The sequence below is a fragment of the Cynocephalus volans genome, chromosome 16 (genome assembly GCF_027409185.1).
Source record: "Cynocephalus volans isolate mCynVol1 chromosome 16, mCynVol1.pri, whole genome shotgun sequence".
Classification (NCBI taxonomy): domain Eukaryota; kingdom Metazoa; phylum Chordata; class Mammalia; order Dermoptera; family Cynocephalidae; genus Cynocephalus; species Cynocephalus volans.
Window position 1 is genome coordinate 5,967,287 of NC_084475.1, and position 13,536 is coordinate 5,980,822.

At 53.2% G+C, this 13,536-nt stretch overlaps 1 protein-coding gene across 1 annotated transcript; it reads right to left on the reverse strand.

Annotated features, from left to right (window-relative positions):
- Positions 1-7,916: 7,916 nt before the first annotated feature.
- SPPL2C (signal peptide peptidase like 2C) lies at positions 7,917-9,995 on the reverse strand. The gene has a single exon (XM_063081476.1). The coding sequence runs from the start codon at positions 9,993-9,995 to the stop codon at positions 7,917-7,919; it is 2,079 nt and encodes a 692-aa protein (XP_062937546.1).
- Between the last annotated feature and the right edge of the window lie 3,541 nt (positions 9,996-13,536).

Below are 13,536 nucleotides of genomic sequence, written 5' to 3' on the forward strand. Positions count from 1 at the left end.
AACCTATGCACAGAGCTCTTAGGAGAAAAATAGGAGCAAAAGCTTCACAGCATTGGATTTGGCAATGATTTCTTGGGTATGACACCAGAGGCACAGACAGCAAAAGAAAAGTAGACAAAATAGACAATGAAAATTTTAAAGTTTTGTGCACCCAAAGACACTACCAACAGAGTCAAAAGGCAACTCACAGAATGGGAGAAAATATTTGCAAATCATATATCTGATAAGGGATTAATATCTAGAATATGAGAGTACTTCAAAAAGTTCATGGAAAAATCCTGTTATCTTCTAATTGTATTTTTCCATGAACTTTTTGAAGTACCCTCATATATAGAGAACTCCTAACACTCAACAACAAAAAGACAGACATCCAGATTCAAAAATGGGCAAAAGATTTGAATAGACATTTCTCCAAGATATACAAAATGGCCAACAAGCCCATGAAAAGATGCTCGTTACTAATCATTATAGAAATTCAAATCAAAACTGCAAGATACCACCCCATACCCATTAGGATGACTACTGTAAAAAGCCAGAAAATAACCAGTGTTGAAGAGGATGTGCAGAAATTGGACCCTGTGCACTGTTGGTGGGAATGTACCATGGTTCAGCAGTTTGGCAGTTCCTCAAAAAATTAAACATTGAATTACCATATGATGCAGCAATTCCACTTTTAAATGTAAATTCAAAAGAATTGAAAGCAGGGTCTTAAAGAGATATATGTGAGACGTTTAATTCTCCACCTGTGCCACAGATGTCTATTGAACAGAGTGTTAGTTTCCCATGGCTGCTTTAGAAAATCACCACAAACTTGGTGGCTTATAATAACAGAAACTTATTTTCTCACTGGTCTGGAGGCCAGAAGTCTGAAATCAATGTCACTGGGCTGAAATCAAGGGGTTGGTAGGGCTGTGCTCCCTCAGGAGGCTCTAGGAGAGAATCCTTTGCTTGCCTCTTCCAGCTTCTGGTGGCTGCCGGCAATCCTTGGCTTGTGGTCTCATCATTCCGACCTCTGCCTCCGTGACCACATTGCTTTCTCTTCCGTGTGTGTAATCCTTCTCTCCCTTCCTCCCTCGTCCCTTATAAAGGCAGATGTGATTGCATTTAGGTCCCATTAGGATAATACAGAATTACCTGCCCATCTCAAGATCCTTCACTTAATCTCATCTGCAAAGTCCTTTTGCCCCTTCCATATAAGGTAATACTCATGGGTTCCAGAGATTAGGATATGGCTCTCTTTGGGGGGAACACGATTCAGCTTTTCACCACCAGCTTTCAAGATTAAGAAAGTGGGTGGAGACCAGACCTGGCTCACTCTCTCATGGCTGCCCCAGGGGATGGCCCAGAAGAGAACTGGGGCTGTGGTGGGAGAGGATTCTCAGGAGCCCAGCCTCTCCTGCCTGAATGCACTTCAGTGTCTGGGTCAAGTTAGAAACCGCAGGCAGGGCCAAGCCCTTGTCCACATTGGATGAGGGGTGCAGGGTTTTGCCCAGAGAAGTTCTTTCCTTTCTGGACCCAGTGACCTCCTGCTTTAAGAAGACTCAGTACTGGGGGAATTTGGGACTTCATGAAGCAGCCTGTGAAAGTGTCTCCTGTTTACCAAGGATTCTTGCGTTAGTTTCCCAGTTCTTGGTTGCCTTGGCCTTGTCATTGGCTTGCTGTGTGACCCTGGGCAGGCCACTTTCCCTCTCCTCAGTGCTGGAGGTCACTGGGGGCTCTGCTAACACCATTATTTAGACCTAACCCCCCACCCTGGAACTTTTCTGCCATTAAGTCTTTTAACAGTCTGGAGGAAGCTACCTAAAGGCATTTCTTTGAACACCTCCTCAGAATTTTAGCGGCCCAAGGTGCTCCAAGTAGCAACCTCAGCCTCCTTCTTCCTTTCCAGCCCCTTCCCGGGGTGTCTCTAAGAACTCTCCCATCATCCCAGGTGGGGCTGGGGGGAGGCATGAGACCTGGGTGCAGACTCACATACCTGGAAGAGCTCTAGGCGAGAGTTCCAGAGGCAGAGAAAGGTGGGTCTCTGGGCAGAGCTACTCCAAAGATAAATCTAAGCATTTGCAAAGTAAAGCAGTGGTAGGCAGAATTTTGTTTACAAACACAATGAACGATCACAGCAGCCATTCCCACAGCCTATTCTGTGTGTGCCTGAAGGTGGAGCTGCAGACCTACAAGGACGAGAGCCGGCTCCGGACCTTGGGGTGGGAGGACGATGGGGGAGTCTCCCCCTCGTAGGAATAGTCCAGGTGCCTGGGGGTCTGAGAACACTTATTCAGGTGGCCTGATCCAGTGCCGTGGGATATGCAATGGTGCGTCGGGGCTACTTCATTTCATAAAATATGAAAGTACCTTTCTCCAGGAAACCTCAACCTCCTTACAACTCAGCTGCTAAAGGGTTAACTCTAGGTCCAACAGGAGCTTCAGGACTATGCTGACTGGCAGTTTATTATATGTATTTAAATATCACCCCTGATTATAATTACTCCAAAGTTCGCTAACGGTGTGCGCCCTCCTGCTCGTACTGACCAGCAGGTGGCAGCACAGGAGCGCTCAAGTTTCAGAGTTGCCGGTGGGGCGTGGGGCACCTGCAGGGACCCCTCTTCCTGGCTCTGCTCTGCGGTGGTTTCCTGCTCACTGCCAGGCACCCACTCACACACTACATCCCACTGGGCACGGACAGGGGAGACCAAGGGAAGAGAATGACCACCTCTGGAAGATCACTTGGGAAAGATGGCATTTGGGGATATGCCGAGTACTGCTCTGGAAACTTGATTTAAACCTGGGCATTGTGTAATATATCTGACCTGTTGTGTTTAGCAAATGTTAGCTGCTCAGACACATACCTTGCCTCATTTAATCCTTACAACAAACCACAGGGTAAGTCTTAGCAGCCCATTTTGTAGATGAGGAGTTTCAGTTGTCCAGTGTCACATGGCAAGCAGAGGCAATGCTGGTCTCAGTGACTCAGAGTCCAGCTGTGTCCTCCCTCTTGCTGGGGAGGTGTTTGACACCTGATCACAAACCTTTATCAAGCAACACACACAGGTACTGCTCAATGAGAGTGGAGGACTACACCTACCGAGGGGGTACACGGCAAAGCAGTGCATAGACCCAGAGCTCTCCTGGGGGAGGCGTGTTTTCAGAGCAGCATGGATTGGAGACCAGAGGAGAGGATGACAGTGGGTTCCAGCTGCTGCGCTGGGAGGTGGCAGGTGACCAGAACTGTGTTCTATTTCTGCTGTCCCATCACTGGGTGACCTTGGGCAGGTCCTGACCCTCTCTGGGCTTTCATTTTCTCATCTGTGGATTAGAGCATTTAATGGGTCCTTGCTGGTTCTCACTGTCCAGAGAATCCAGAAGCTTCAGCACCAAAGTCTTTCATTAACTAAAAGCATCAAAGCTGCGACTGACAGAGTTCTTGCTGGGATTGTACAAGGTCACCGAGAGAAATGCTGGGCAGCCTGAGTGAAACACAGCCCCAGTGCTGGGGCTGGGCCACCTGGGGCACTGGGCAGGGCCTTGAGGAGTCTCTACTCCTGCCCTGATCCCATCTTAGGCTTTACCCGTCATAGTTTGGGCTCTCCAGCAAGCAGATGCTGGGATGGAGTTAGGAGTGCAGACGGAGACAGGAGGAAGCAGGCTCAGGCAACCCAGCAGGGAACCCAGCAAAGACCACCTGCTGGGTGGAAATGGCCAGGACCTGGGGCCACTGTCTTGCTCAGTCATTAGCTGACCCTTCATGTATTCCTTCCCCTCGAAGAGTGGCCAGGGCTAGAAAGCTGAGGCGGCCCCTGGAGGAGGCTGTCAGCTAACCACATTCTTTGGAGCAGCTGGGTAGCGAGTCCTTGCTTGGAGCAGGATCTAAGCATTGACTGTTCCACCAGGAGCATGGTGGGCTTGGGGGTAGGGACCTTGACCACCCTGCCCTCCGGGGTGGGAAATCCAGTGATCACCACTCCCGTAGGCTCAGGGAAGGCCTGGCGGGGAAGGGCTGGATCTGAAAGCCACAGCAACAGGCAACAGGTCAGAGCCCGGATGTGTGTGTATGTGTGTGTGTGTGTGTTGTGCACATGTGGAGTATGCAATGTCCCAAGTGTATGTGAACGCATACGTGTGTGTGTGCATGAACATGTGCCATATCTTGTGTCCCTCTGGCATTCAGGTGGGCACCTCTGGCAGGTGGCAGCTTGGTCCAGATACCTGGATTTGGCCCTGTGAAGGGGACTGACAAAGTGAGGTGGGGCCAACAGCTGAAAGGATGCCTCTGGGCAGGAGCAGGAGACACTGGTCCATCAAAGAGCAGCAGCAGCAACGCTGTAAGGGTTTTGGAGCCCCGACACTGTGCCAGGCATTGGGCTCAGCTCTTTACCCATATGGTTTAATACTTACTGCAACTGCCTGGGGTGGGTAGATTTATTATAACCCATTTTGTAGTTAAAGGCATTTTTATGTCTCCAAGGTCATGCAGCTAATAAGGGGGACATTCGTTCATCCAATGGACTCACTCAGCAGATGTTTTATTGAGCACCTACTATGTGCCATACCTAGTACATGATGAACAAAACAGGATAAAGTCTCTGCCTCAGGGACAGGACTGTCTAGAGAGCAGGGGAGGGGAGTTGGTTCAGTTGTTCCTGCCCCAGGCCAGCAGAGGAGTGGGGTGGACCCCCGAGTGTGGTCCAGTGGGCCCAGGGCCCAGGGTGGGAAGCCTGTCAGGGCTCTGGGCTGAATGTGTGTGTCAGGGTGGGATGCGGGAGCTGCTCTGGGCCCCTGCACACTTAAACCCCGGTCTCTTTCCTGCCTACCCCCTCCTAGCCCCGCTGAGGCAGGAAACCAAGGCCAGACTATGTAAAGGTGGTCAGCCTGGGGTGGGGGTGGGAGTCCCTCAACACTTCAGATACCTGGTCCCACCCCAGACCTACCAAATCAGAATCTGTGGGGCTGGAGCCCAGGAATCTGTTTTCAGCAGGTATCCTGGTGATTCTGACATGTAGCCATGCCTGGGTGCCTTTGTCTGAGCACCTCGGGCTGCCTGTTAGACTTGGAGTCCTCGCCAGCCCCATCTCTGAGGAGGGCAGACTTGCAGCAGAGTATTCTGGGAGAGAAGGAGCCAGGTCCTGCCCATTTCCTGCCCCCCGCCCCTCCTCACACTCCTTTTCCCCAATAGGGTGATGCAGCTTGAGGGGGTGTAGGGGTGTGTTGGGGGGGGCAGGAATCTAGAGTTCTTTTGGTTTGCACACAGGAGACAGCTGTCCCTGTAACTTAGCCTGGGTGCCCTGAGAGTGAGACTTAGGAGAGCTGTGGGCAGTGGTCCTGCGGGGAGACACCTGTGAGAGGGCGAGGGGTACAGGATGGCGAGGGAGAAGCTGGCCCACGGTGTGGGACAGCTGAGGCCCTGTGAGCCCACGGAGCCCAGGCGCTGGTGCTGCATGCCCTGGTAGTGGTTTCCCCGTGTTGGCTAGTCATGGGCCATGGGCCATCCCATGAGGGGGCCGAACCTCAGAGAACCAGGAGGATTTCCCAGTGAGGAGCAGAGCTGTGGGCTGTGCTGATGGTGGGGTCTGGGCACCCCAATACCTATGACATCCGGGGTCATTGTCCACCCCAGGCCTGGCCTCAGGACCCCTATGGGCACTCCAGTCCTGCTGCTGAAACACCACACACTAAGCTGTGGGGGAAGAGGGGTTGAGGCAGTGGATCCAGGCTCTTTTGCCCTCGCCTGCCCTGCCACACTGTGGGGTGAGGGGGCCAAGGCCTCAGCTCTCTCCAGCCCTTCCCCTAGGGCCTGGCAGAGGGGTTTGGCCTGCACCCAGCAGGCCTGGTGACGCAGGTCAGCAGCAGGAGGCTGCCCGGGCTGGGGGGGAGCCAGGGCCTGTGGAGGCCCCGCTGTCCAGGCCAGATGGCCGCTGGCTCCAGCAGGAGGGGTGCCCATGCCTCCGGTCAGGGTCCTGGCCCGGGCTCTTCTCTCTTCCCTTGGCCGGCCGAGCCTTCAGCTGCTGTTTGCCAGAGAGGGGGGCTGTGAGATGCCCCCACCGGTGCCCCCCCACCGGTGCCCCCCGACCGGCCCCTCACACCCCACCCCCAGGCCCTAACCAGACCCCTCAGAGCCACACATCCACACTGACCAGGTCCCCACAGGAACCCAGCGAGGTGGCCCGGGCAGCGGGGCCTTCCTGCCTGGTGTCCCCTTCTCCTCTCCAGTTCAGGCTGGATCAAGTCCTCACTCATTCATTCATTCATTCATTCATTCATTCAATAAACATAAATCAAACACCCAGGACACACTAGGCCCTGAAACCACACAGATGAACAAGACGGACGTGGTCCCTGCCCTCGTGAGGACACACTGCTGGGGAAGACGAGAAGGTAAGGAACAGGGTGTGCAGTAGCGCGACTGAGGCTGGGGGCATGGCAGGGGGTACTTCAGAAAGCATCACCAAGGAAGGCCTCCCTGAGGAGGGGACATTTGTGCTGGGGCTGGAAGGAGGAGCCAGCCAGGCCAAAGTCTGGGGGAGTAGGGGTGGGGGATGGGTAGAAAGTAAGTTCCGGGTAAAGGAAAAAGCATGAGGGGGTCCTGTGGGGGAAGTGGGTGTGGTGGGGTCTGGGGTGTGTTTGTGGTGGTGGAGAACATGAATGGGAGGGGGACGCGGTCGGGCTGGAACCCCAAGGCCCTGTAGGAATTAGGTTTGATTCTGTGAGGCTTTCGCTAAGGGGAGTACTATAAACATAGTTAACATTCGTGTAGCTCTTCCTGCTCGCAGAGCATTGTGTCAATCACCTGATATAAGGCAACTCATTTAACTCCCAATAACCTGTCATCATCCCATTTTACAGAAGAGGAAATCGAGGCACTGAGAAGTCACTTGCTTAATGACATACTGAAGTCAGTGGTAGAGCTGGGGTTTCTGGTGGGCAGCCCAGCTCTCGAACCCTAACCACTGTACCACATTGTCTCTTGGGATATGATTCTCTCCCCTACAACACAGCCTCCTCCAGGAAGTCTTCTCTCACCCCAGAGTTTGTTTGCTCTGACTAAGCAACATATAAACACATCATATGGCCTAAGGACTGTAGGGTCCTTAAGAGGTCATTTTGCCATGTCCTTGCCTCCGGGTGGACATGGGATTATAAACTCTATTTTGCAGAAGAGACAATTCTTGGGTTGTTTGTTCTCTACCCCTGCCCTTACCCAACTAGACAGGGGCCCCCTGCTGTGCCTCCCACAGGGCGGTGCACCCAGCAGGGACATACTCAGTGTCTGTGGATGGAATAGGTAGATGAATGCAGGAATGTGCCAGGCTTGGTGCTGCTGTCTCAGGTGCCTTGAGCAGAGATGTTTAGCAGAATGGATGCAAGCTGAGGCCTGAAGGATGCTTGGGAGTTTTCTAGTGAGCCAGGGAGGTGGGTTGGGATATTTCTCTCTGGGTTGGGAAGTGCATCCAGCCAAAGAGAACAGCATGTGCAAAGAGAGGACATAGAGTGGTCAGGGAACAGCAAAGGAGAGAAGATGGGCAACAGGGCTGGGGTGTGGTGGCAGGGACAGGATGGGGGACTCTGCCAGGCTGAGGAGCTGCGGCTCTGGCCTGTGGGGTTGGGCAGGCAGGGAGAGGGAAAGCAGCTGCCCAGTGAGCACTGGGAACAAACCCTGACCATGCTGAGCAAATTTGTGCAAACCACATATCCTATCTGAGCCTCAGTTTCTCTTTCTGCACTATTTGGGGGTGGTACCAACTCCTAAGAACTCCCCGGGCCCTGCACAGACTTATTCTGCAGTCATTGCTCTTACAGTCCCAACAACAAAAAGGCTCCGAGTAGATATGGAATCTCTTTAACCCCTGATCTCTTTTGGCCACACATGGCTTTGCTCTGCAATATTCTGCCAGCCTGTTACGGGCACGTGTCCCAGGGGCTCTGGTTCACAAGGGAGCCTGGGTCGACATGCTCTTCTTTACCTTCAAGCCCTTCCTCTTGTGGAGCCCCATCCAGGGCAGGCCAGTGTCGTGGGCCTGGGCCTGGGTGTGGATGTGGCCCAGCTCTGAGGGCAGTGGCATTGGTGGCATCAGTGGGCTCAACATGGCCTTCGGCATCAGCAACTTCAGTCCCTCTGAGGTCCTGGGGGTGGCGGGGGGCAGCTTGTCAAGATCCAGGTGGGCATCACTCCAGCCCTCAGAGCTATCACTCTCTCCCCCTGGGCTGGTGGCTTCATCCTCGGATATGGTGACAATCTCAGCCATGTCTTCCTCACGGTTGCTGTCTAAGTCCCCCATCCCTTGGTCGGTGGCCTGCTCAAACTCGCTGGCTGTGTGGATGTCTATTGGGCCCTCCTGTTTCTGTTCAGAGCCAGATGAAGGGGAACTGCAGGGCTCTGCTACAGGCCAGGCAGACGTCTTGGCTTTGCCCTGGCCAGTCCAGAAGAGGGTGAGCTCTTGGCGGTGGGTGGCCACAGCCAGGCTGGTGAGCAGGGTGCTGGACACTAGGTAGAGCAGGGCAGGCTGGCCCATCTGCATAAGGACCATGGCGATAAAAGTGACCAGCAGGCCCACAGCATAGGCCACAGTGCAGGCCACAAAGTAGACCTGGCGTGAGCAGACTTGCACATCAAAGCGGTGACAGTAGGCAACCAGGAAGCCGGGGACCACAATGTCACCAAAGCCGAGGATGGAGAAAGGCTGGTCGCACAGTGTCAAGGCCGAGAAGCTCAGCCAGGGAACTCTGAACATCATGGGCAGCCTCTCATGGCTCGAAGAGTCTGCAGGGCCTGAGGCGACCTCCACCATGATGCTCTCGCCAGTCTTGGTGAGGAGTGGCGTGATGAAGACGAAGAAAACATCAAAGGCCAGCAGGGCCAGCAGGAGGGAGGTGCAGTTCTTGAGGGTGGGCAGCCTCACGCGCCGCAGGATGAAAAGGCAGGAGGCTACGCCCAGCGTGTCCTGCAGGAGCCACGCCCAGCAGTCCTCATTGCGATAGGCCACCCAGAGGACGGTCACCATGGTGCACAGGCCTGCCAGCAGCAGCAGAGGCAGCTGCAGAGAAGCCCGGCAGCCGGGCAGGGGCCACTGGCATTGCTGCAGGGGTAGGTGGTGCACCAGGGGTGTCAGGCAGCTGTAGAGGCTGGTGCCAGCACCGAGGCCGAAGATGGCGATCATGACATAGACAAAGCAGTCATAGAAGAAGTAGAGCAGCAGCATGATGGAGCAGCACATGGTGACCAGCACGCCCGTCATGGCTGGTGTGAAGTCCACGGGGGCATCCTCGTCTTCTTCCTCCTGGACCCCATGAGGCATCCCCTGGGCTGCCGCGGCTGGCGGCTGATTGTGACCACCGGGCCCTCCTCCTCCTCGGGCCCGGCGCCGCTGCAGCCAGTCGGCCTCACTCAGGCCGGCCCAGTAGCCACCCACAGCCACGGTGCCTACAGCCAGGATGAAGATGACCACTATGTTGTAGTCGATGATGGGCTCAGGGGGTGCGTACATGGCCACGCAGACAGCGGTGTCCCCATAAGTGTGACTGAGGATGTCGAGCATGTCATCGTAGCGGAGCACAGCCACAGGGATGGTGAGGTCTGGTAGGGGCTTCTGCGGGTCCTGGAAAGCCGGGGTGGTGTCTGAGCACTGTTGGCTGCTGACCCGGCTCACGATGAGCAGCCCATGGGCACCCTGTCCCTGAGCCAGGCAGCCCTGGGCGTAGAGGCTGCAGTTGCCCCTCATGACCATGGCGGTGGTCTGACGGAGGGGCCGCTGGCTGGGGGACTTGGGCTGGGCCAAGTGGGAGGAGTCCTCACCTGGGCACCAGGGTGCCATGGTGCCATCATACAGGGGCAGGAGTGGGGCGTGGTGCAAGTCCTGGGGCAGGGTTACGTAGTCAGATCTAAACAGGACACAGTAGTCTTTGCTCCAATTCTTCGACACCACGTGGACCACACCATATTCCCCTTGGACCCTGGCACTGGCGAGGAGGAGGAAGCACATGGGGAGGAGGGAAGCCAGGCACGCCATCCTCCTCAGACACCTACTGCGTTGTCCCAAGGTGGCAGCTGCCACAGCCCAGCTCCCCTCCCAGGGGATGGGTGTGACCCTTTGTTACAGAGCCGCTTGGTCACCTGTCCTGGAAACCAGGACCACACCTACCGAGTCATAAAGTTGTGCTGTCCCCCAGCATAGGGTCCCTGTCAGGATTGTGCTCCTTGCCCTTGGTCTAGGTAGAGAGGTCATCACGGTCCTGCTCTCCACACAGGCCCCCGTGAGGCTAGACCAGGCCATTTGAAATAAGAGGCGGGAGGACAGTGCTAAGGATCCCAGACAGGATTCTGGCCAACTTTGCCCCTTACCCACTGGGCGACCCAGGCAGATGCCTCTCCTCTCTGGGCCTGTTTCTTTAGCTGCAAAGAAATGAGGACATTGGACCAGAGAGTTTATAAAGTCCCTTGGAGCTCTGAGCTCCATACTGGGCACTCTTGTTGAGCATTTACTTTATCTGTACTCATAGCACCCCTGCAAGGAGGCTGCGAGCTGTCCTTCAAAATCAGTCCCCCTTTCTACCAGGCACAGGACCAGAATTCATTCCCAGCCTCCCTTGCAGTTAGGGAGGGCCATGTGACCAAGTTCTTGCCAGTGGAAATTGAGCAGAAATGATGTGAGCCCCACAGGCGCCTAGGCTGAAAGACAGTAGGGCTTCTTGTCTACTTTCTCTTTCTCACAAGTCAGAACAAGGACAGGCCTGTGACCTGGGTTTGACTATGACGAGGAGGACAATGTCTTAAGGAATAGGGAGAAAGAAAGTGAAAGTAGGCAGGTCCCTGGACATCTGCATAGAGCAGTAGCCTGGGATGCTCACCAGGGACTGTTAGGAGGGACAGAAACATGATCTTCCCTAAGCCATTGACTAATTGTAGGTCTCTTTGTTATAGCAGCTTAACCTACCCTAATATACCCACTTCATGGATGAGTAAAACTGAGGCTCAGAGAAGCCCAAACTGACACAGCCAAGAAGGTTGGGGGCTCTTGCACTGGTTAAAACGTTGGACCTTGATGTCTCCCAAACGTTTGGAGCTGGCTTCGGTGCTGCCCTCCCTGCCACTCCACTTCAAATCAAAGCTGGATTTGAAGCCAGGAGTCCCAGGCTCCAGCTCTGCAGGCTCTCTCACAGGTCACCTGGGACCTTCTATCTAGGCTTCTACAGGCCACCCATGGGTTCTTGAGGAAGCTGGTGTGTATGGGAAGCACCCAGAAGGGAGGTATTTGGGGGCTGGAGCTGGCAGTCTGGGCTCTGTTGTTCCCATGTTCTCCCACCTGGCCGGTGGTGGTCCTCTGCCACATCACTGGTTGGCACTCGGGTCCTTTTCTCTTTGATGCCATGACAACACCCCTGCCAGAGATGAGCTCTGCCACCAGCCACCAGCCACCAGCCACCAGCAGAGCAGCCTGGCTTTCCCATTTTCCTACAGTGCACAGTGACTCTTTGATGTGTTGACTGTTTTAGGACAGGGCTCCTCTCCCTGAGGCCCTGGCACAGATCCCTAGGGCTGCTGGTGTTTGTTGGCAGGGGCGGGGGGTGAGGTACAGCTCAAGAATCTCAGCATAGGTTTGTGCTACCACTCCCTACCCCACCCCACCCAAACATGTCCCCCAGCCTCACCTCCCAGGTCTGGCTTGAGGTCTCCTGGCCCTGCTCTGCTCTCAGCCCCAAGGCCTCCTGATCATGTAGCCCATGCCACACGCTGCTGTTCTTGTCACTTCAGGCCTCAGCCCCAACATTACCTCCATACTACTTCCAGAAAAAAATAAGCCCCCTTCTTAGCACGTCATTATCCCAATGCAGATTTTACTTCCTTCATAGCACTGATCACAATCTTAGGGTTTTATGTGTTTGCCTATTGGTTTTCTATCTCCCACCATGGTCGAGCATAAGCTCCATGAGGACAGGGACCTTGTTATTCTACTTGCTGCTTTTGGATATGTGTGGGATGTATGGGTAAGGGGCCTCTGTTTTATAGTCAAAAGGACTGAGGCAGTGAAAGGGCTTTTCCAAGGTGACACTTTAGTGGTAGGAACCAGATTCAAACGCAGGCTGTTGGGTGGTAGAATTTCTGGTTAACTCTTTACTCCTTCTGCATGGAGTGTTCAGGGGACTGTGTGGTCCACCCCCCTATCCGAGATGATTGGGACTAGGAAGGGGACAGGTTCATTGGAAAAGCTGATTAAAGAGAGGAATTATTAAAAAGACTCCTACATGTTTCACACATTGTCTTAGTTCCTTGGGCTGTCTTAACAAATTATTACAAACCAGGTGGCTTAAAATGACAGAAATTTATTTTTTCACAGTTTTTGAGGCCAGAAGTCTGCTATGGACTGAGTGTTTGTGTCCCCTGAAAATTCACATGTTGGAGCCTAAGTCCCAATGTGATGGTATTTGGAGGTGGGGGCTTTGGGAGGTAATTAGGTCATGAGTGGGGAGCCCTGATGTGATTTGTGCCCTTATAAGAAGAGACATGAGAGAGATAAATCCCTCTTGTGGCCACATGAGGATACAGGGAGAAGGTGGCTGTTTGCAAACCAGGAAGAGAGCCCTCACCAGGAACCCAATCTGCTGGTACCTTGATCTTGGACTTCCCAGCCTTCAGAACTGTAAGAAATAAATGTTTATTGTTTATGCCACGTAGTCTATGGTATTTATTTTATATGGTACTTGCAGCCCAAGCTGACTAAACAAAGCCCAAAATCAAGGCATCAGTAAGGTCATGCTCCCTTGGAGACTCTGAGTAAGATCTCTTCCTAGCTTCTGCTATTGCTGGCAATCCTCGGTACCTCCTTGGCTTGCAGCTGTATCACTCCAATCTCTCCTCTGTTGTCACATTGCATTCTCCCTGTGTGTCTCTTCTCTTCTTCTTATAAGGACACCAATAATAATGGATTAGGGCCCACCCTCATGACCTCATCTTAACTCGATTACATCTGTAAAGACCCTATTTCCAAATAAGGTCACATTCACAGGTATCAGGGGTTAGGATTTCAACATACCTTTTTGAGGACAAAGTTCAACCCAAAGCACACATGTTATTTTAATCTCCAACAAGTAATTGTACAGTTACTGATCTTTCTTAGGACCTCTCTTATTATGGGTCCATCTGTTGCAGTTCTGAGTTGCCTTCCTTGGGAAATCCACACAGATGAACCACCATCCCCATCTAGCATCCAGCTGTGGGTTCTTTGAAGTGGAGGGTAAGCTTAAAGGACCTTGCTAAGTGGTTGGCAAGTGGAACCCATCTAGATTTTGACAATCCTCTCCCAACCCATTATTTACATTTGTCTCACCCACACCTAACATGGCAGCTATTTTTGTGTGACTCATTTATATAGCGTCTTTCAAAGCATTCAACTCAGTTTTTATAAGAAACATCTCTCCTTGTTTATGCACTTCCGATTCATCCATTAATATAACATTTAATTAGATTACAAACAGTAATTACAATGACGAGTGAACTGTCAGAAACACATTACAGAAACAAACACCACTGGCTGGCAAACGTACCACTAGCTG